This window comes from Bos taurus, chromosome 5 (genome assembly GCF_002263795.3).
Source record: "Bos taurus isolate L1 Dominette 01449 registration number 42190680 breed Hereford chromosome 5, ARS-UCD2.0, whole genome shotgun sequence".
NCBI classification, from domain to species: Eukaryota; Metazoa; Chordata; class Mammalia; order Artiodactyla; family Bovidae; genus Bos; species Bos taurus.
In genome coordinates this window covers 101,258,540-101,279,192 of record NC_037332.1, presented here as the reverse complement: position 1 = coordinate 101,279,192, position 20,653 = coordinate 101,258,540, and the positions used below count along the sequence as shown (strand labels likewise).

Sequence of the window (20,653 nt, the reverse complement as noted above, 5' to 3'; positions counted from 1 at the left end):
TATAACAGGAACAGGACACTGACCTAAATTGAATATTTATATATTTTTAATTGGAGTATAATTGCTTTACAACGTTGTGTTAGTTTCTGCTGGACAATGAATTGAATCAGCTATCAGTTCAGTTCAGTTCAGTCGCTCAGTCATGTCCAATTCTTTGCGACCTTATGGACTGCAGCACGCCAGGCCTCCCTGTCCATCACCAACTCCTGGAGTTTACTCAAACTCATTTCCATTGAATTGGTGATAGCATCCAACCATCTCATCCTCTGTCACCCCCTTCTCCTCTTGCCTTCAATCTTTCCCAGCATCAGGGTCTTTTCAAATGAGTCAACTCTTCCTATCAGGTGGCCAAAGTATTGGAGTTTCAGCTTCAACATCAGTCCTTCCAATGAACATTTAGGACTGATTTCCTTTAGGATGGACTGGTTGGATCTCCTTGCAGTCCAAGGGGCTCTCAAGAGTCTTCTCGAACACCACAGTTCAAAAGTGTCAATTCTTCGACACTCAGCTTTCTTTATAGTCCAACTCTCACATCCATACATGACCACTGGAAAAACCATAGCCTTGACTAGACAGACCGTTGTTGGCAAAGTAATGTCTCTGCTTTTTAATATGCTGTCTAGGATGGTCATAATTTTTCTTTTAAGGAGCAAGTGTCTTTTAATTTCATGGCTTCAGTCACCACCCGCAATGATTTTGGAGCCCCAAAAAACGTCTGTTACTGTTTCCACTGTTTCTCCATCTATTTGCCATGAAATGATGGGACCAGATGCCATGATCTTAGTTTTCTGAATGTTGAGTTTTAAGCCAACTTTTTCACTCTCCTCTTTCACTTTCATCAAGAGGCTTTTGAGTTCCTCTTCACTTTCTGCCATAAGGGTAGTGTCATTTGTATGTCTGAGGTTATTGATATTTCTCCCAGCAATCTTGATTCCAGCTTGTGCTTCCTCCAGCCCAGCATTTCTCATGATGTACTCTGTATATAAGTTAAATAAGCAGGGTGACAATATACAGCCTTGATGTACTCCTTTCCCTATTTGGAACCAGTCTGTTGTTCCATGTCCAGTTCTAACTGTTACTTCCTGACCTGCATACAGGTTTCTCAAGAGGCAGGTCAGGTGGTCTGGTATTCCCATCTCTTTCAGAATTTTCCACAGTTTATTGTGACCCACACAGTCAAAGGCTCTGGCATAGTCAATAAAGCAGAAATAGAGGTTTTTCTGGAACTCTCTTGCTTTTTCAATGATCCAGCGGATGTTGGCAATTTGATCTCTAGTTCCTCTGCCTTTTCTAAAACCAGCTTGAACATCTGGAAGTTCACGGTTCACATGTTGTTAAAGCCTGGCTTGGAGAATTTTGAGCATTACTTTACTAGCGTGTGCTGCTGCTGCTGCTAAGTCACTTCAGTCATGTCCGACTCTGTGCAACCCCATAGACGGCAGCCCACCAGACTTCCCCGTCCCTGGGATTCTCTGGGCAAGAACACTGGAGTGGGTTGTCATTTCCTTCTCCAATGTATGAAAGTGAAAAGTGAAAGTGAAGTCACTCAGTCATGTCTGACTCTAGCGACCCCATGGACTGCAGCCTTCCAGGCTCTTCCATCCATGGGATTCTCCAGGCAAAAGTACTGCAGTGGGGTGCCATTGCCTTCTCCGTTACTAGTGTGTGAGATGAGTGCAATTGTGTGGTCATTTGAGCATTCTTTGGCATTGCCTTTCTTTGGGACCGGAATGAAAACTGACCATTTCTAGTCCTGTGGCCACTGCTGAGTTTTCCAAATTTGCTGGCATATTGAGGGCAGCACTTTCACAGTATCATCTTTTAGGATTTGAAATAGCTCAACTGGAATTTCATCACCCCCACTAGCTTTGTTCATAGTGATGGTTCCTAAGACCCACTTGACTTCACATTCCAGGATGTCTGGCTCTAGGTGAGTGATCACACCATCGTGATTATCTGGGTTGTGAAGATCTTTTTTGTACAGTTCTTCTGTGTATTCTTGCCATCTCTTCTTAATATCTTCTGCTTCTGTTAGGTCCATACCATTTCTGTCCTTTATTGAGCCCATCTTTGCATGAAATGTTCCCTTGGTATCTAATTTTCTTGAAGAGAGCTCTAGTCTTTCCCATTCTGTTGTCTTCCTCTATTTCTTTGCTCTGATGGCTGAGGAAGGCTTTCTTGTCTCTCCTAGCTATTCTTTAGAACTCTGCATTCAAATGGGCATATCTTTCCTTTTCTCCTTTGCTTTTCACCTCTCTTCTTTTCACAGCTATTTTTAAGGCCTCCTCAGACAGCCGTTTTGCTTTTTTGCATTTCTTTTTCTTGGGGATGGTCTTGATCCCTGACCAGCTATATATCCCTCTCTCTTGGGCCTCCTGCAGTCCTCACCCCATCCCACCCCTCTAGGTCATCACAGAGCACCAATCGAAGCTCCCTGTGCTATAACAGCAGGTTCCCACTGGCTAACTCTGTTACACATGCTGGTATGTTTATTTCAAGCCTGCTCCCAATTCATCCCATTGTCCCCTTCCTCCCTGTGTCCATGTGTCCATTCTCTGCATCTGCATCCCTAATCCTGCCCTGCAAATATGTTCATCTGCACCATTTTTCTAGATTCCACATATATGTGTTAATATGTAATACCTGTTTTTCTCTGGTAGCTCTGGTGGTAAAGAATGCTCCTGCAACATGGGAGACCTGGATTCAATCCCGGGGTTGGGAAGATCCCCTCGAGACGGGAACAGCAACCCACTCTGGTATTCTTGCTTAGGAAATCTCACAGACAGAGAGCCTAGTGGGCTAGAGTTCATAGGTTCCCAAAGAGTTGGACACAACTGAAGGACTAACACACCTGTTTTTCTGACTTACTTCACTCTGTATGATAGACTCTAGGTCCACCCACAGCTCTACAAATGACCCAATTTCGTTCCTTACATTTTTTTTGTTTTTAGAAATTATCTATTTATTTATATTTTTGGCTGTGCTGGATCTCCATTGCTGTGTGGGCTTTTCTCTAGTTGTTGTGGCCAGGGGCTTCTCATTTCGGTGGCTTCTTTTGTTGTGTAGCACAGGCTCTATGGCTTGTTAGCTCAGTAGTTGTGGTTCCCTGGCTCTAGAGCACAGGCTTCAATAGTTGTAGCTTAGGGGCACGTGGGATCTTCCAGGATCAGGGATAGGACGCATGTCTCCTGCATTGGCAGACAGATTCATTACCACCGAACCACCTGGGAAGACCTTTGCCTACCTTTTATAAAAGTCTTTGGACTTCCCTAGGGGTCCACTGCTTAAGATTCTGTATTTCCACTGTTCAATCTCTGGTCAGGGAAGTTCTGCATGCCAAGAAGTGCAGCCAGAAAAATAAATAAATAAAAGTCTTTAAGATTGAGACCAGTTGTATAATTCAGGTTGATCTTACTGCAAGATTCATACCTTAGTCAGTCTGCAAAGTTTACTGTGCTACTGTAAGGCAACATATGTATACGTTCCAGGGATCAGTTCAGTTCAGTCGCTCAGTTGTGTCCGACTATTTGTGACCCCATGGACTTGGCTCCTGAAGGACCTTTAATTATGATGTGGCACTTCTGCCCCTTCTTCAAAACTATCGCCTGCCACTCCAAACATCTGCTTCATCTTGTCCAGCTCCAGCTTGATTTTGTGATTAAGAAAATCTTATGTTTAGAGCTTAGGTGTAGGGTTCATAGAATTTGAGACTTAAAGTACAGGGGCTGTAGTTCTGAGACCCTGTGTTGTGCTTAGTTGTTCAGTCGTGTCTGACTCTGCCACCCCATGAGCCTTCCAGGCCCCTCTGTCCATGGGGATTCTCCAGGAGAGGGTTGCCATGCCTTCCTCCAGGGGATCTTCCCAATCCAGGGATAGAACCCAGGTCTCCCACATTTCAGACTGATTTTTTACTTTCTATGCCACCAGGGAAGCTCTAGAGAGAGCCTTAGGTCTTGAGGGTGACCTCAATTCTGGGAGTGTGTTTGCTCAAACCCAGAGGAGCTGAACTCAGAGTTCAGGCAACAGGAGGCAAAGGCGATAGGGAGTATAGTATTCATTTCTTCAAGGCAGATAAGGAAGCGGAAGTGGATGGGGCCATACACTTAATCTTAGCTTCATGAAGCAAGAGAAATCACCTGAAACTTGTTTAGTTATAATTCCCTGACTCAGAGACCAAAGTTCTTTTGATTTTGCATCTGTAATGCCCCTCCCCTTTCCAAGAGATTCTGGGGTGAAGAGCAAAATAAGAGGAAGTTAGAAATTAATGAATAATGGCAGAAGGGCAAGGCCTCACTGTTTCACCACATACCAATGAAAACCTTCAGGTCACAGAACCAGGCCAATTGGCTCTTCCTTTTCTTCTTCCTCTCTTCTCTCCAGTAAACAGCGATGTGTCAGTCTTGTTTTAACTTTAAAGGGAGATATCCCTACATTCATCCGCAGTGAATTAGGCTACAAGATTAATTATCTGCATCCTAAGCTTTCTTATCGACCCCCACCAACTGCCCTCTTCATCTGCTACCTGTCTGCACAGTCTGTTGTTGTTGTTGTTGTTCAATCACTAAGTCATGGCCAACTCTTTGTGACCCCATGGACTGCAGCATGCCAGGCTTTCCTGTCCTTCACCATCTCCCAGAGTTTGTCCATTTAGTTGGTGATGCTATCTAACCATCTCATTCTCTGCCACCCCCTATTCCATTTGCCTTCAACCTTTCCCAGCATCAGAGTCTTTTCCAATGAGTCGGCTCTTTGCATCAAGTGGCCAAAGTATTGGAGCTTCAGCTTCAGCAACAGTCAGAGTTGGTTTCTTTTAGGATTGACTAGTTTGATCTCTGTACGGTCTAGATACCTAGTATCTGCCTGAGACTCAGGAATGAGTCATCCTCTGATCAAACAGGTGGCAGTGGTCACACCTGCAGAAACTATGTTCGGGCAGGTTGCTGGCAGCAGCAATTAGCACAATATAACTCCAGAGGAAAAAGTCCAGAGACAGAGCACCATGGCTTCTGACAGAGGTAAATGGTCGGGGGCCCGAAATCTTCATATTCTTGAAAAACTCCAAAACTCTGTGTGTGCTTGCCTATATGTGTGTGCGTATGTGTCTGGTTCATGCTTGTATTCATGAACATTTTCCAACTTTCCTATTTATTAATATCTTCCTATTATTCTTAAACAGGAGTTCTTATCGGTGGTGGTGTGATTATTAATACCACCTGTTCATACTGTAAATGATTTTGATCAGATCCTTGTTTCATCATAATAAAAAAACTTAAGTTAAAAAATATGACTCCTAGATGAAAATTTAAGATAGCAGCTGAAGTTCTAGCACCAGGGCATATTAATGGATTATTTAAGGTTCCATTACTTAGTGTTAGAAAAATTCGTGGGGAAGGAAGAACACCAGGTGGTGGAAGGAAATGATTTTCAGATGAGGTGGGTTTTGAACTTGGTCTTGAAAGGGCAGAATTTTGGTTGGCAAAGAGAAGGAGATTCCTGTTTGACTGACACCAGGAGTTTAAGAGAATTTTCCAAAGATTGTGTGTGGAATATAATGAATGAATTGATTAGGCTACAGAAGAGTTTTTGGAAGCAATCAGCAATGTGATTAGAAAGCAAATTTGCTTTTTTTTAAATTGGACTATAGTTGCTTTACAATGTTGTGTTAGGTTCAAGTGTACAGCAAAGTGAAACAGTTATATATATACATGCACTCCTTTTAGATTTATTCCCATATAGGTCATTACAGAGCACTGAGTAGAGTTCCCTGCGCTATACAGTGTAGGTCCTTATTATCTATTTTATATATAGTAATGTGTGTATGTCAATTCCAATCTCCCAAATTTATCCCTCTGCCTACCCTCAAAAACAAATTTGAAGACATATTGTTGACAGCCTTGAATGCCCAGCTAAGGAAATTGAGGTTGATTTTTTTTATTTTAGATTTTTTTCTTTTCCATTATGGTTTTTAATAGTTTACTGTGTATTTTTTTTAATAAGACAAAATATTTGGAGAATTTGTGAATAGCATGCGTGCGTGTTCAATTGTGTGTGACTTTTTGCAGCCCCGTGGACTATAACCCACCAGGCTTTTCTTTCCATGGGATTTCTCAGGCAAGAATATTGGAGTGGGTTGCCATTTCCTCCTCCAGGGGATCTTCCAGACCCAGGGATCAAACCCAAGTCTCCTGCAGTTCCCACATCGGCAGGCAGATTCTTTACCACTGAGCAACCTGGGAAGCCCTGTGAATAACATAGAGATGACTAAAACAGTGCTTTAGACACATTTACGTGGCACCTGATACCTTTTTGTGTGTGTTGGCTTTTGACTTTGGCCACACCGTGCAGTATGCCACATCTTAGGTTCGAAAGCAGAGATTGCACCCCTGCCTCTGCAGTGCAAGCAGGGAGTTTTAACCACTGGTCCACCAGGGAAATTCCAAGAGAGAATCTTCCAACTGCATTTTCTGATATGATTGGTGGATTTAGAAGAACAGGGCCTTTTTTCTTAGTGGTTCGATTTGTACATATGGGTGTTACTTGACATGATCATCTCTTGGTCAACAGGTCCTCCAGCGGGAGATCCCACATTGAGGTAAGAATTCTACTATCATGGTGCACATTTAATTCAACCCAGAATAGATGAGCATTTAGGAGGGGGAGGACTATAATTTCCTTATTTTTCCTTTGCTCTTTTCTGATGGTCCCATTCTTTGTTTTTGCAACTCCATTCCTTATGCTTACTATTGCTTCCTGTGTCTTCCCTCCTATGCCTTTTGGTTTCAGTTGAAAACAAGTATCTTCCAGCTCTCCTTTGTTCTTCTCTTACTATTGTTTTTCTTCCTTTAAATCACAAGTTGTCATAGAAATTAGTGAAAACTTCAGCAAACTGGTTTGTCACTTTGATCTTCCTATTTTAAACCCTATGCCCCTTTTCTAGACCTTTTTTTTTTTTTTTTAATTTTACCATTCCACATAGTTTGGGAGATCTTAGTTTCCCAATCAAGGATTGAACCCAGGTCCCCCAGCAATGGAAGAATGGAGTCCTAAGCACTGGACTGCCAGGCAATTTCCTAGACCTATTTAAAAACTGCATTTATTTTTAATTGATTGATGATTGCTTTACAATATTGGTTTCATTTCTGCCATACATCAACATGAATTAGCCATAGATGTACATGTGTCCTTTCCCTCTTGAACCTCCCTCCCACCTCCCACCCCATCCCACTTCTCTAGGTTGTTAAAGTGCCCTGGTTTGCATTCCCTGAGTCGCTTCCATGCTACTCTCTCACCATTCATCTCACCCTCTCCTTCCTCCCCGCTGCCCTCATCCATGTCTAGAACAGAGAGATTTGTCAGGGAACATATTATCTCTTGATGGGTGGAAGGATTACTCTATAAAATAAATTAAGTGATCCTTTAGGAATGAGTGGAGAATATGAGAATGTAATACACTTATGACTCAACCATACTGCAGAGTCCTTGGAAAAATTCTGAATTTTCCCTGAGTCATAACTTTGACCCACAGAGAGTGTTATGTCTAAAGATGTCCTCGAGAGAAATTTTAATTTCTTTCTTATGAGGAATTAGTATACACAGAATTGAATGTGGAAGAATCCCGAGGCTAAATTACTTTCTTCTCAGAGTTGGTAATAGACTCCTGTTGGCAATTTGAGGATTCCACACCTGAAAAAGAAAAAAGAAAACCAAAAACTATTCCATTGAGGAATAATGAAGATTGAGTGGGACAGGTCACCTCTAAGTGTGAGACAGAAAGTTCAGAGGGACTTCCCTGGCAGTCCAGTGGTTAGGAGTCAGTGCTTTCACCGCAGAGGGCCCAGGTTCAATCCCTAGTGGTGGAAACTAAGATTCTGTAAGCTGTGAGGCCAAAATAAATAAGATTAGAATATAGTAAGAAAACTTTAAAAGAGACACAGAGACATATTTACACCTGAATTCAAGACTACCAAGCAGTGGTAATAGACAGTGGTAACCCAAGAACGTGAGTTGGGAAAAACCTCTTCCCTGTTTGTGAGAGAAACTCTGATAATGCAAACAGACCTCCCCAGATAACTTTGAGATACAGAATAGAAAAAAAATTCCTGAGATATCATGTTTTAGGTTTGCCTGATAGAAAAGGAGAAGAAATTATTTCTGTTGTTGTTCAGTCGCTAAGTCATGTCGGACTCTTTGCGACCCCACGGATGACAGCACACCAGGCTTCCCTGTCCTTCACTGTCTCCCAGAGTTTGCTCAAATTTGTGTCCATTGAGTTGGTGATGCTATCTAACCATCTCATCTTCTGCCACCCTCCTCTCCTTTTGTCTTCTCTCAAATGATGACATGACAACATTATATTTCAGGAGAAGAATTGAACCCTGGGAATTTGAATTCTCCTTTGACCCCAGAAAGTTCTGTAAAGAGGCCTGTCTGCTCTATGAAATCCAATGGGGCAACAACCGGGACGTCTGGCGACACTCGGGCAAAAACACCACCAAGCATGTTGAACGCAATTTTATAGAAAAAATTGCTTCAGAAAGATATTTTTGCCCATCCATCCGCTGCTTCATCTTCTGGTACTTGTCCTGGAGTCCCTGCTGGGAATGCTCCAAGGCCATTAGAGAATTTTTGAATCAGCATCCTAATGTGACCCTAGTTATTTACATAGCACGGCTTTTCCAGCACATGGATCCGCAAAACCGGCAAGGACTCAAAGACCTGGTTCAGAGCGGTGTGACTATCCAAGTCATGAGAGCCCCAGGTGAAAACAACACACCAAGAATCTTAGGTGTTTATGAGAGGCTGTGGTGGTGGTGGTATGTTTCTAGGCCAGGAGACTGGATTATCCCGGACTGGAAGTCTCAGAAGTGAAAGCCCAAAGTAAAATAAAAACCCACTTCTGAAATTCATAGCAAAGAAAGCATCAAAGAGATGGCTCTTTTCCTCGCTCCTTATTTATTTTATTAATTAATTAATTTATTTTTGGCTGTGCTGGGTCTTTGTCACTGCGTGAGCTCTTCTCCACTCGCGGTGCTGTGGCTTCTCATTGTGGTGGCTTCTCTTGTTGCTGAGCAAGGTCTCTAGGGTGCTCAGCCTTCAGTAGTTGTGCCTCCTGGGCTCTAGAGCACAGGTTCAACAGTTGTGGCTTTCGGATCAGGGACTGAACCATATCTCCTGCATTGGCAAGTGGATTCTTTACCACTGAGCCACAAGCAAAGCCCCCTCTCTACCATCTTACAATGAATTGCTGAGTTCCTTTTGGGAAACTTCCCTGGTCGCTCAGAAGGTAAAGAATCTGTCTGCAAAGCAGGAGACCCAGGTTCTATCCCTGAGTCAGGAAGATCCCCTGGAGAAGGGAATGGCCACCCACTCCAGTTCTTTTTAGGGATGCTGGAAGAATCTAGCCCTTCTCCAGCAGGAAATAGGCCAGAGGGATTTATATATGGTATATCTTTAAGTTGGATTCAACTTTCTGTTGTATGTGTTGAATGAACCAAGATTTGTGTTTCCTTAGAGTATGAGTACTGCTGGAGGAATTTTGTCAACTACCCCCGTGGGAAAGAAGCTCACTGGCCAAGATATCCCCCTCTGTGGATGAACTTGTATGCACTAGAACTCTACTGTATCATTTTAGTAAGTTACTGCAATGGACAGATTCTGATGCAAAAAGAAGCATCTTTCTTCAAAGTTCTCTCCTAATTATTTTAATATGTGCTCTTCTCACCATCACTTTGCCATTTATATTGAGATTTAGTTATTGACTTATCTTTTTAAAATGTGAGCGCAAGATAACCTCTTTGTGGCAAATAAGAGGGGAAAGGGAATGGATAAACTGATCTAAGATATAGGTGATGGTCAACTCTTTTGTGATCCATGTACTGTAGCCTGCCATGCTCCCCTGTCCATGGGATTTCCCAGGCAAGAATACTGGAGTGGGTTGCCATATCCATCTCCAGGGGATCTTCCCAACCCAGGGATCAAACCTGCATTCCCTGTTTGGCGAGCAGATTTTTTACCACTGAGCCACCAGGAAAGCTCAAGATATAGGTGGCGCCATAATTAGATTTAATCATCATCATCACTGTTGTTGTTACAATGCATACTGGTTACACTGAATTGCAGATATCCTTTTTCCTTTTTGATGTGTGTCATCTTACTGAAGGAATGTAGGTGACCCATTTGTATCTCTTGCAAGTAGTTCAGTGGTCTTCCAAATGATGTTTTAAAATGTTCCTGGCATTAAGAAAACTATTATTCTAACCTATTTTTTTATTTCAGGGTCTCCCTCCCTGCTTACATATTTCAAGAAGATATCAGAATCAGCTCATAGTGTTCAGACTTACTCTTCAAAATTGTCATTACCAAATGATTCCACCCTATATCCTTTTAGCGACGGGGATGGTACAACTTCCTATGACTTGGAGATGAATAGAATGAATCATTGTGTACATACTGTTTCATGAATAGGCCCTGATGACCCTCTAAAGAGTAAGCACCATTAGAATTGAGATATTTTTAGATATTTTTGTATATTTCTATACTCTAATGGCAAATCATCTGGAAAGGAATTAAAGGAAACAATTCCACTTACAATAACATGAAAAACAATAAAATACTTAGGAACTAATTTAACCAAGGATATGAAATAATTTAACCAAGGATGTGAAAGATCTGTACACGGAAATCTATAAGGCATTGATGAAACAGATTGAAGAAGACACAAATAAACGGAAAGATCCCATGGTCATGGATTGGAAGAGTTAATATTGTTAAAAAAATCCCTACTACACAAAGCCATCTATAAATTCAATGCAACCCCTATCAAGATTCCAAAGGCATTTTTACAAAATTTTTTAAAAATCCTAAATTTTGTATGGAACAACAAAAGATCTTAAGGGCCAAAGCAATCCTTATACACCTGAAGGAAATGAAATCAGTTCCATGTTCCTTGTGGTATTGTTTACAATAGCCAAGACACAAAAATAGTCTAAGTATATGCCAGTAGATGAGTGGATAAAGAAGATGTATACTGTGGTATGTATATACACAATAGAATGTTACATAGCCATGAAAAAGAAGAAATCCTGCCCTTTGCAACAACATAGATGAAACTTGAAGGCATTTTGCTATTTACGATAAGTCAGACAAAGACAGCTACTATATGGTCTCACTAACATGTGGACTCTAGAAAAACTGAACTCATAGAAAGAGAGCAGGTTAGTGGTTACCAGGGACAGAAGTGAAAGTTGTCAGAGAGTACACATTTTCACAGTGTTTTTTTTTTGCTGAGCCTAGTGGCTTGTTGGATCTAAGTTCCCTGACACGGGATGGAACCCAGGCCTTTGGCAGTGAAAGCACAGAGTTCTTAACCGCCAGGGAATTCCTGGGCAAAGCTGCAGTTTTGAGACTAATAAATTCTGGGGAGGTAAGGTATAGCATGATAATTATAGTTTGTACTGTGTAGTGTACCTGAGATTTCTAAGAGTAGATCTTAAAAGTTCTTATTGCACACAAAGAAGTGTAACTATGTGAGGTGATAGATGTGTTCAGTTCAGTTCAGGCGCTCAGTCGTGTCCGACTCTTCATGACCCCATGAACCGCAGCACGCCAGGTCTCCCTGTCCATCACCAACTCTCGGAGTCCGCCCAAACCCATTTCCATTGCATTGGTGATGCCATCCAACCATCTCATCCTCTGTCGTCCCCTTCTCCTCCTGCCCTCAATCTTTCCCAGCATCAGGGTCTTTTCAAATGAGTCAGCTCTCTGCATCAGGTGGCCACTTAGTTAATTTGGTAATCATTTTGCAACATATATCAAGTCATTACGTTGTACACTTAAATTTATGCAATGTTATATATCAGTTATGTTCAATAATACTGAGGGAAAGATTTTTAAAAACAATATAGAAATTCTCTTTAGAAAAAAATATTTTATTTTTGCTTATTTATTTATTTGGCTGTGCCGAGTCTTCTTTGCAGCATGTGAGATGTTTGGTTGTGGCATGTGAACTTTGAGTCGTGGCATATGGAATCTAGTTCCCTGACCAGGGACTAAACCTGCGCCCCCTCCTTTGGAAGCATAGAGTCTGCACCACTAGACCATCAGGGAAGTCCCTGTAGAGATTTTCACAAGCAGCAGTATCACAGATAGTATTATCTACTGCTGTATCACAAATTTCCCTACTACTTCGCAAGCTTAAAATAACAGTGAGTATTTATGATGTCACCATTTCTCTGGGTCAGGTATTCAGGAGTCACTTGTGTGTTGGTGGCTCAGGATATCTCATGAGGTTGCAGCCAAGTTGTCAGCCAGGATCGCAGTCATCTCTAGACACGACTGAGGCCACAGAATGTGCTTCCCAGGGGGCACACACGTGGCTGCAAGTGGGCACCTGTGGGTGGTGGGGGGTCTCAGTTTCTCACCGTGTAGGTCTTTCCATGGGCTTCCCTGGTGGCTCTGCGGTAAAGAACCCACCTGCCAGTGTAGGAGATGCGGATTCTATCCCTCGGTCAGGAAGATCCCCTGGAGAAGGAAATGGCAACCCACTCCAATATTCTTGCCTGGAGGACCCCATAGACAGAGGAGCCTGCCAGGTTACAGCCCATGGGGTTTCAAAGGAGTCGGACAGATCTTAGCAACTAAACAACAGCAGGTATCTCCACAGTGCTACTTAAATGTCCTCATGACACAGTGGCTGGCTTCCTACAGAGCAAGTGGCCTAAGATGGACCAAGGTGGAAATTGCCGAGTCTGAGAGCCATATAGTATTTCTTCTCCAGTGTTCTTGGATCACACTGGCTAGCCATGATTCAGTGGTGGAGGGGGTGGGGCATACAAGGACCTGAATCCCAGGAAATGAGACTCAAGAGAGCCCATCTTGGATTTGACATGTAGGGACTTTGGCTGTGACTTCAAGCTAGATAATGACATGGTGCCAATTTCTCAGAAGATGCTAAAGGGAAACACAGGACAATCTAGTATCTGCACATTGTTGCTGTTGTTTAGTCGCTAAATCATAGAAAAGGCTTATTTCTCACTCCCTTTGCAGTCTAATGTCACTTGGGTAAATGTTGTTTCTCCCTGAAGTAACTCAGGGGCCTCAGTTCCTTCCATCTGGTAACTGCACCATCTCCTATGGCCTTGGAGTCCTCTGTTGAGTTCTCTACATCAGCTGGCTCACAGGAGGTGGGAGCGGGTCAGGCGCCACACAGAGAAAGAAAGCATTTTGCAGTGTGAAAGGTCTTTTTCAGAATCATGGACTGGAGATGGCAAATGTCACTTCTGACCTTTGCAAAGGTCACTCAGCAAAGATCAGACCTGAGGCCCCACCTAGCTCTAAGAGTAGCTAAGAGACAAGTCCAGACATGTGCCAAGGAAGAAGAGGAAATGGTGAACACATGATGTGTTTGCATAACACGGAGGCTAGGAAACAGAAACCTTTTGCAGTTGGCCAGGGTCAGACAGGCAACACCATGGCAGAAATGAAACTAAAGAGAAATGTGCTCTTTCCTCCCCCTGCTCCCCCCAAAGAATGCAGGGTGTGCCAGTAAGCAGTAAGCAACATAGGATCACTTTCCATAATAGGGTCAGACTGGTTCAGTCTGGCTTGCCTTCCTGGGTTGGCATGGGGATAAGGCAGTCTCTTTGGGGGTCATAGATCGGGTGGCATCCTATCAGATGTCTGTTTGAAGACTGTCGATGCATTTTTTAAAACTGCCATGAAAAACAGCATTTATTATTTTTATAAAAATGGGATATTAGGGGAAAAAAACTCTCAAAGATACAGTAGAGGCAGTTTCTCACATGAACTGATGTATTTCCTTTTATTATACAGGAAGAATAGTGCAAATCATTAATTTTTTAGAAAGACTCATTTGTTTTGGTTCTCTGGGGCTGAGAGCCAAGATTTTTCACTTTTCTGGCTTTTTTACTTTCTTTTGGCCTCGCTGCTCGGTTTGTGGGATCTTAGTTCTCCAACCAGGGGTTGAATCCGTGTGCCCTGCAGTGGGAGAGTGGAAGCTCAGAGGCCTAACTGCTGGACTGCCAGGCAATTCCCAAGTCAGATTTTATTTATTACATCTGTTGCTTTGTTTCATAAATTGAACATATTCCTCCAAGCTCCTCATCCCTTACCTCCTGTCTCTTTATTCTCCATTTAAACATTTTTACTAATTTGACTATTAAATTTATGATCTGGGAAGCCGGTATGGATAAGTGATAAAAATGAGAGTGATAAGCATCCTAAGAACTATGTAATAAAGTTATGGAACAATATGGGAAGGACCTAAAATTTGAAATAAAGAGATAACATTAAATAATTACTATATTTATGATTACCTATTCTTAGAAGGCATGCCTATGATTACCATTCTAGAAGAAGGATAAATCTCTCTTGACTCTTGACTAATCTCTGAGGTAGATACAAATTTTGTCAGTCTCCAAATTTCTCTCTCTCTTTTTTTTTTAACTTTTTATTTGTATTTAGTTCAGTTCAGTCTCTTAGTCATGTCTGACTCTTTATAACCTCATGGACTGCAGCAAGCCAGGCTTCCCTGAGCCTTCCTGGAGCCTGCTCAAATTCACGTCCATCGAGTTGATGATGCCATCCAACCATCTCATCCTCTGTATTATTTATACTGGGGTAGAGCAAATTAACAGTGTTGTGATAGTTTCAGGTGAACAGCAAAGGGACTCAGCCATACATATACATGGATCCATTCTCCCCTAAACTCCCCACCCATCCAGGCTGCCACATAACACTGAACAGGGTTCCCTGTTGCTATCCAGTAGGTCCTTGTTGGTTATCCATTTTATATATAGCAGCATGTACAGGGAAACCATAAATTTGTTCTCTAACTCTGCAAGTCTCTTTCTGTTTTGTAAGTAAGTTCATTTCTATCATTTTTTTTTAGATTCCACATATAAGGGATGTCATATGATATTTCTCCTTCTCTGTCTGACTTGAAACTTCTCTCTTGCCAAAATATTTCTGATGCTTTTTCTTTCTGTTTTTCTGAGCCTTCTCACATCCACGACTCTCATCAAAAAATTATCTCTGTATAATACGATTCCACAGTTCATTTTTGTTTTTTAATATTAATGTTAAGCAATTTTTTTTTCACTGGGCTGCATCCTCGTTGTGGTGCAGCGGCTCTCTAGTTGTGGTATGTGGATTTAGTTATGCTGCAGCCTATGGGATCTTAGTACCCCAACCAGGGGCTGAACCCGTGTCCTCTGCATTGAAAGACAGATTCTTAACTGCTGGAACACCAGGAAAGTCCTCATCTCACAGTTCTGCTTCATACTGAATCTACTTAATTTGCCTCATCTACCTTTATATCACCAGTGCCTAGATTATTGACTGAGAGGACCTGTTTATCTACAGCAGTAACTTAATTAAAAAATAAATAAATTATTTGTAATTATTAGAGGCTATTGAGAGAGTACAAAGAACATTGTTTTTGTCAGAAAACCAAAAATGTTCATAGCTCTATCACTTAAACACTGTAACTTAGAATGCGTATATTAACTTGTCTGAGCCTTAAATTCACTCATCTATAAAATCTGAACTGGAATGGGGTGGGAGGTGGGAAGGAGGCACAAGAGGGAGGGGAAATATGTATACCTGTGGCTGATCCATGTTGCTGTATGGCAGAAACCAATACAAGATTGTAACTATCCTTTAATTAAAAATAAATAAATTTAAAAAAATCTACAGTAGTAGTGCTAGTCACTCAATAGTATCTGATTCTTCGCAACCCCATGAACTATACTCTGCCAGGCTCCTCTGTCCATGGGATTCTCCAGGCAAGAATATTGGAGTGGGTTGCCATTCCCTTCTCCAGAGGATCTTCCTGACCCAGGGATCGAAACCTGGTCTCGTGCACTGCAGATTCTTTACCCTCTGAGCTATAGGGAAGTCCCCCCAAAATAATCCATAATAAAAACCTAAAAAGGGAAGAATAAAAAATCTGGATGATTAAGGCTTAAGGAAAATGAAAACTGAAACCAGAAACTTCTATTTCTCTTTATTGTATTAGTTACAAATCACCTAGCCCCAAACCCTAGCAGCTTATTCAGAACATATTTATTATCTCACAGTTTTTGTGTCAGAAATTTGGGAGTGGCTTAGCAAAGTGGTTCTTGTCCTGAGTGTTTCATGTGATTTCAGTCACATAAGGGGCTTCATAGATGCTCTTCTCACCTAAAGGCTGGACTGGGGCTGAAGGACCTGCTTCCAAGATGGCGCCCTTACATGGCTGTTGGCTGGAGGCCTCAGCTCCTTGCCATTTTGGTCTTTTCATGGTTTATCTTTGTGTCATCACACGCTAGTAAAGTAATGCTCGAAATTCTCCAAGCCAGGCTTCAGCAATATGTGAACCGTGAACTTCCTGATGTTCAAGCTGGTTTTAGAAAAAGCAGAGGAACCAGAGAGCAAATTGCCAGCATCTGCTGGATCATCGAAAAAGCAAGAGAGTTCCAGAAAAGCATCTATTTCTGCTTTATTGACTATGCCAAAGCCTTTGACTGTGTGGATCACAAAAAACTGTGGAAAATTCTGAAAGAGATGGGAATACCAGACCACCTGATCTGCCTCTTGAGAAATTTGTATGCAGGTCAGGAAGCAACAGTTAGAACTGGATATGGAACAACAGACTGGTTCCAAATAGGAAAAGGAGTACGTCAAGGCTGTATATTGTCACCCTGTTTATTTAACTTATATGCAGAGTACATCATGAGAAACACTGGACTGGAAGAAATACAAACTGTGATCAAGATTGCTGGGAGACATATCAATAACCTCAGATATGCAGATGACACCACCCTTATGGCCGAAAGTGAAGAGGAACTAAAAAGCCTCTTGATGAAAGTGAAAGTGGAGAGTGAAAAAGTTGGCTTAAAGCTCAACATTCAGAAAACGAAGATCGTGGCATCTGGTCCCATCACTTCATGGGAAATAGATGGGGAAACAGTGGAAACAGTGTCAGACTTTATTTTTCTGGGCTCCAAAATCACTGCAGATGGTGACTGCAGCCATGAGATTAAAAGACACTTACTCCTTGGAAGGAAAGTTATGACCAACCTAGATAGCATATTGAAAAGCAGAGACATTACTTTGCCAACAAAGGTTCGTCTAGTCAAGGCTATGGTTTTTCCTGTGGTCATGTATGGATGTGAGTGTTGGACTGTGAAGAAGGCTGAGCGCCAAAGAATTGATGCTTTTGAACTGTGGTGTTGGAGAAGACTCTTGAGAGTCCCTTGGACTGCAAGGAGATCCAACCAGTCCATTCTGAAGGAGATCAGCCCTGGGATTTCTTTGGAAGGAATGATGCTAAAGCTGAAACTCCAGTACTTTGGCCACCTGATGTGAAGAGTTGACTCATTGGAAAAGACTCTGATGCTGGGAGGGACTGGGGGCAAGAGGAGAAGGGGACGACTGAGGATGAGATGGCTGGATGGCATCACTGACTGGATGGACGTGAGTCTGAGTGAACTCTGGGAGTCGGTGATGGACAGGGAGGCCTGGTGTGCTGTGATTCATGGGGTCGCAAAGAGTCGGACACGACTGAGTGACTGATCTGATCTGAACATGGTAGCAGATTGCAGTATAGATATCAGATGTTTGCTTAAACATTCATGAAACTTCTCTAAAAGAATATACTCAGGCTTTAAAAAAAATTAAGTTCCCTGTTGGAGAGCAAGTGGGTGGCTAGAGAAAGTGCAGACTTAACACTTACTAATCTTCTTTGGTTTCTTTGAACTTCCTTTTCCTCTGCTTGTCCCTTAAATGATGGTATTCTCTAGGTCATATCTGTGGGCTTTTTCCTCAATTCATTTTATATATATATATATAATTTTTATAATGATATAAAATTATATATATAATTTATTAAAAGAACTCTAATCTGCACCTCTATATTCCACTGTCATCTTTTTGTTGACATCTTCTATCTTTTCTTTGTTCCTCTCTTTGTTGACGTCTTCTAAATCTACTTCTTTAGTTAGGCCTCTCTCCTAAAATAATTCCCAGCAAAACATCTGCACCCATATAGGCATAAGAAAATCAAACTCAGTTTTTGAAAAGCAAATATTCTTTATTCTGTAAAATAACTCCACTATCTACTTAGTCACTCAAAGCAAAAAACTGAACCTACAAATGGTTGTACTGAGTGAAGTAAGCCCGACAGAGAAGGACAAATATTGTATATCACTTATATGTGGAATCAAAAAAAAATGGTGCAAATGAACTTATTTACAGAACAAAAATAGAGTTGTTACAGATGTAGAAAACAATCTTATGGTTTCCAGGGAGGAAATGAGGGGAGGGATAAATTGAGAGATTGGAACTGACAAATACATACTACTGTATATAAATAGATAACTAAGAAGGATCTGCTATATAACACACAGGAAACTCTAATCAATACTCTGTAATGATCTATATAGGAAAAGAATCTAAAAAACAGTGAGTTTATGTGTATGTATAACTGATTCACCATGCTGTATAGCCAAAAGTAATACAACATTGTAAATAAATTATATACCAATAAAAATTTAAAAATATATAACATTTAAAAAAAAAAAAAAAAAAACAACGAAAAAAACCTGAGATGTCTAGAAATTTCTCCTCACTCTGCCTTCCCTCTACTGCAGAATGGTCAGGATAGGTAGTAGGCTAAGATGGTAGAAAAAAATTTGTGTAATCAAGAGTAATTAAGATGTAAAACTAGGGGTGATTGGACATGGAGGTTGCAAAAGAAGGAGGTGTCCTATTGTGCAACTGAAATATTAGTGCAATCAGAGTGTTGTTCACTGACACAAAGCACATGATGAATATTGTTTGATATATCATTAAATAAATACTTTTTTGGCCCTCAGCATGCCATATCTTAGCTCGGCAATCAGGGATGAAACCTGTGCCCACTGCCATGGAAGTGTGAAGTCCAAACTACAGGACCACTCCCCAAGTACAGGAAACTCCCCAAAAGTACTTTCTAAGCCTACAATTGCTAAGTTGCATTCTGTGGTGACTACTGCTGCTAAATCGCTTCAGTCGTGTCTGACTCTGTGTGACTCCATAGACGGCAGCCCACCAGGCTCCCCCGTCCCTGAGATTCCCCAGACAAGAATACTGGAGTGGATGAGCAGAAAAGCTCAAAAATCAAAAAATGAATATCAAAAGACTACCCTTGTCCTCCACGCAAAACCCACCCAAACAGCCTACCATTTCCCTAAAATGTTGATACCAGAAGCTTTAAGGTACTTAAAGCTGCAGCAGTAACTGTAGAAAGCACGACACTACAGAGGAAACTCCACAAAGGGTTCAGCAGCCGCCCACCCAGTCCTGACCACCACCACCCCAGTAATGTATAAAAGCTCCTGTAAAGTTTTTTTCTTATGCTAATAAAGGCATACTAGACTCTCTTAAAGATTCATTATGGACATTCATTTTTATTTATTTATTTATTTTGGACATTCATTTTTAAAACACGCATTGGGAACTTTTCAGAGATTCTGTGCAGAATTTCCCAGCTTCTTAAGAAGCAAACTTTAAAAAGACACATATTTGAAAGTCATGTAAAAATAGAGTTCCATGAAACACACTTTGAGAAATGGAGAACATCTGTAAGGAAACTGAAAAGCCTAGGAAGGAAACCCACTTCTGCGGAAATGGTACAGATTTAAAATATCAACAAAACTGCAAATGTTTGACAGGTGGCAGGTCTCTTATAGGTGCGAAAATTCTGCCCAAGCAAACTTTCAAAAATCAGGTGAAGCTAGACGAAGTTGAATCAAGAAATTCTTACTCACTGGTAATCAGGAAATTAGCCAACCATTTGAGTGGCTGGGATAAAGTCTCTTTAATAGATAAAGGGGTTAGGCACCAAGTCACGTCTGACTCTTTGCTATCCCATGGACTGTAGACCACCAGGCTCCTCTGTCCATGGGATTTCCGTGGCAAGAAGACTGGATTGGGTTGCCATTTCCTTCTCCAGGGATCTTCCCAACCCAGGGATTGAACCTGCATCTCCTGCATTGGCAGGTGGATTCTTTACCACTGAGCCATCAGGGAAGCCAGTAGACATAGATTCTCATTCTAACTATACTCCCTCTAGTTATGACGGTTATCCTGGTTATCAACAGATTAGGGAAACTTTAAGGTAATTTCAGCACCCAGAAAAGTGAAGTCCTACTAAATGCAATGATATTGCAAAGGAATGATATAAGCATCTGAATGCAGAGTTCCAAAGAATAGCAAGAAGAGATGAGAAAGCCTTCCTCAGCCATCAATGCAAAGAAATAGAGGAAAACAACAGAATGGGAAAGACTAGAGATCTCTTCAAGAAAATTAGAGATACCAAGGAAACATTTCATGCAAAGATGGGCTTGATAAAGGACAGAAATGGTAGGGACTTAACAGAAGCAGAAGATATTAAGAAGAGGTGGCAAGAATATGCAGAGAACTGTACAAAAAAGATCTTCACGACCAAGATAATCACGATGGTGTGATCACTGACCTAGAGCCAGACATCCTGGAATGTGAAGTCAAGTGGGCCTTAGAAAGCATCACTAGGAACAAAGCTAGTGGAGGTGATAGAATTCCAGTTAAGCTATTCCAAATCCTGAAAGATGATGCTGTGAAAGTGCTGTGCTTA

At 41.5% G+C, this 20,653-nt stretch overlaps 1 protein-coding gene across 1 annotated transcript; it reads left to right on the top strand.

Moving 5' to 3' along the window:
- The first annotated feature begins 4,922 nt into the window (after positions 1 to 4,922).
- On the top strand, positions 4,923 to 11,944 carry APOBEC1 (apolipoprotein B mRNA editing enzyme catalytic subunit 1). Its single transcript, XM_002687817.4, has 5 exons — positions 4,923 to 5,015; positions 6,565 to 6,592; positions 8,361 to 8,758; positions 9,512 to 9,630; positions 10,276 to 11,944. Exons 1-5 carry the CDS (start codon positions 5,000 to 5,002, stop codon positions 10,423 to 10,425), a joined length of 711 nt encoding a protein of 236 aa, XP_002687863.1. The 5' UTR covers positions 4,923 to 4,999; the 3' UTR covers positions 10,426 to 11,944.
- Positions 11,945 to 20,653: the final 8,709 nt, after the last annotated feature.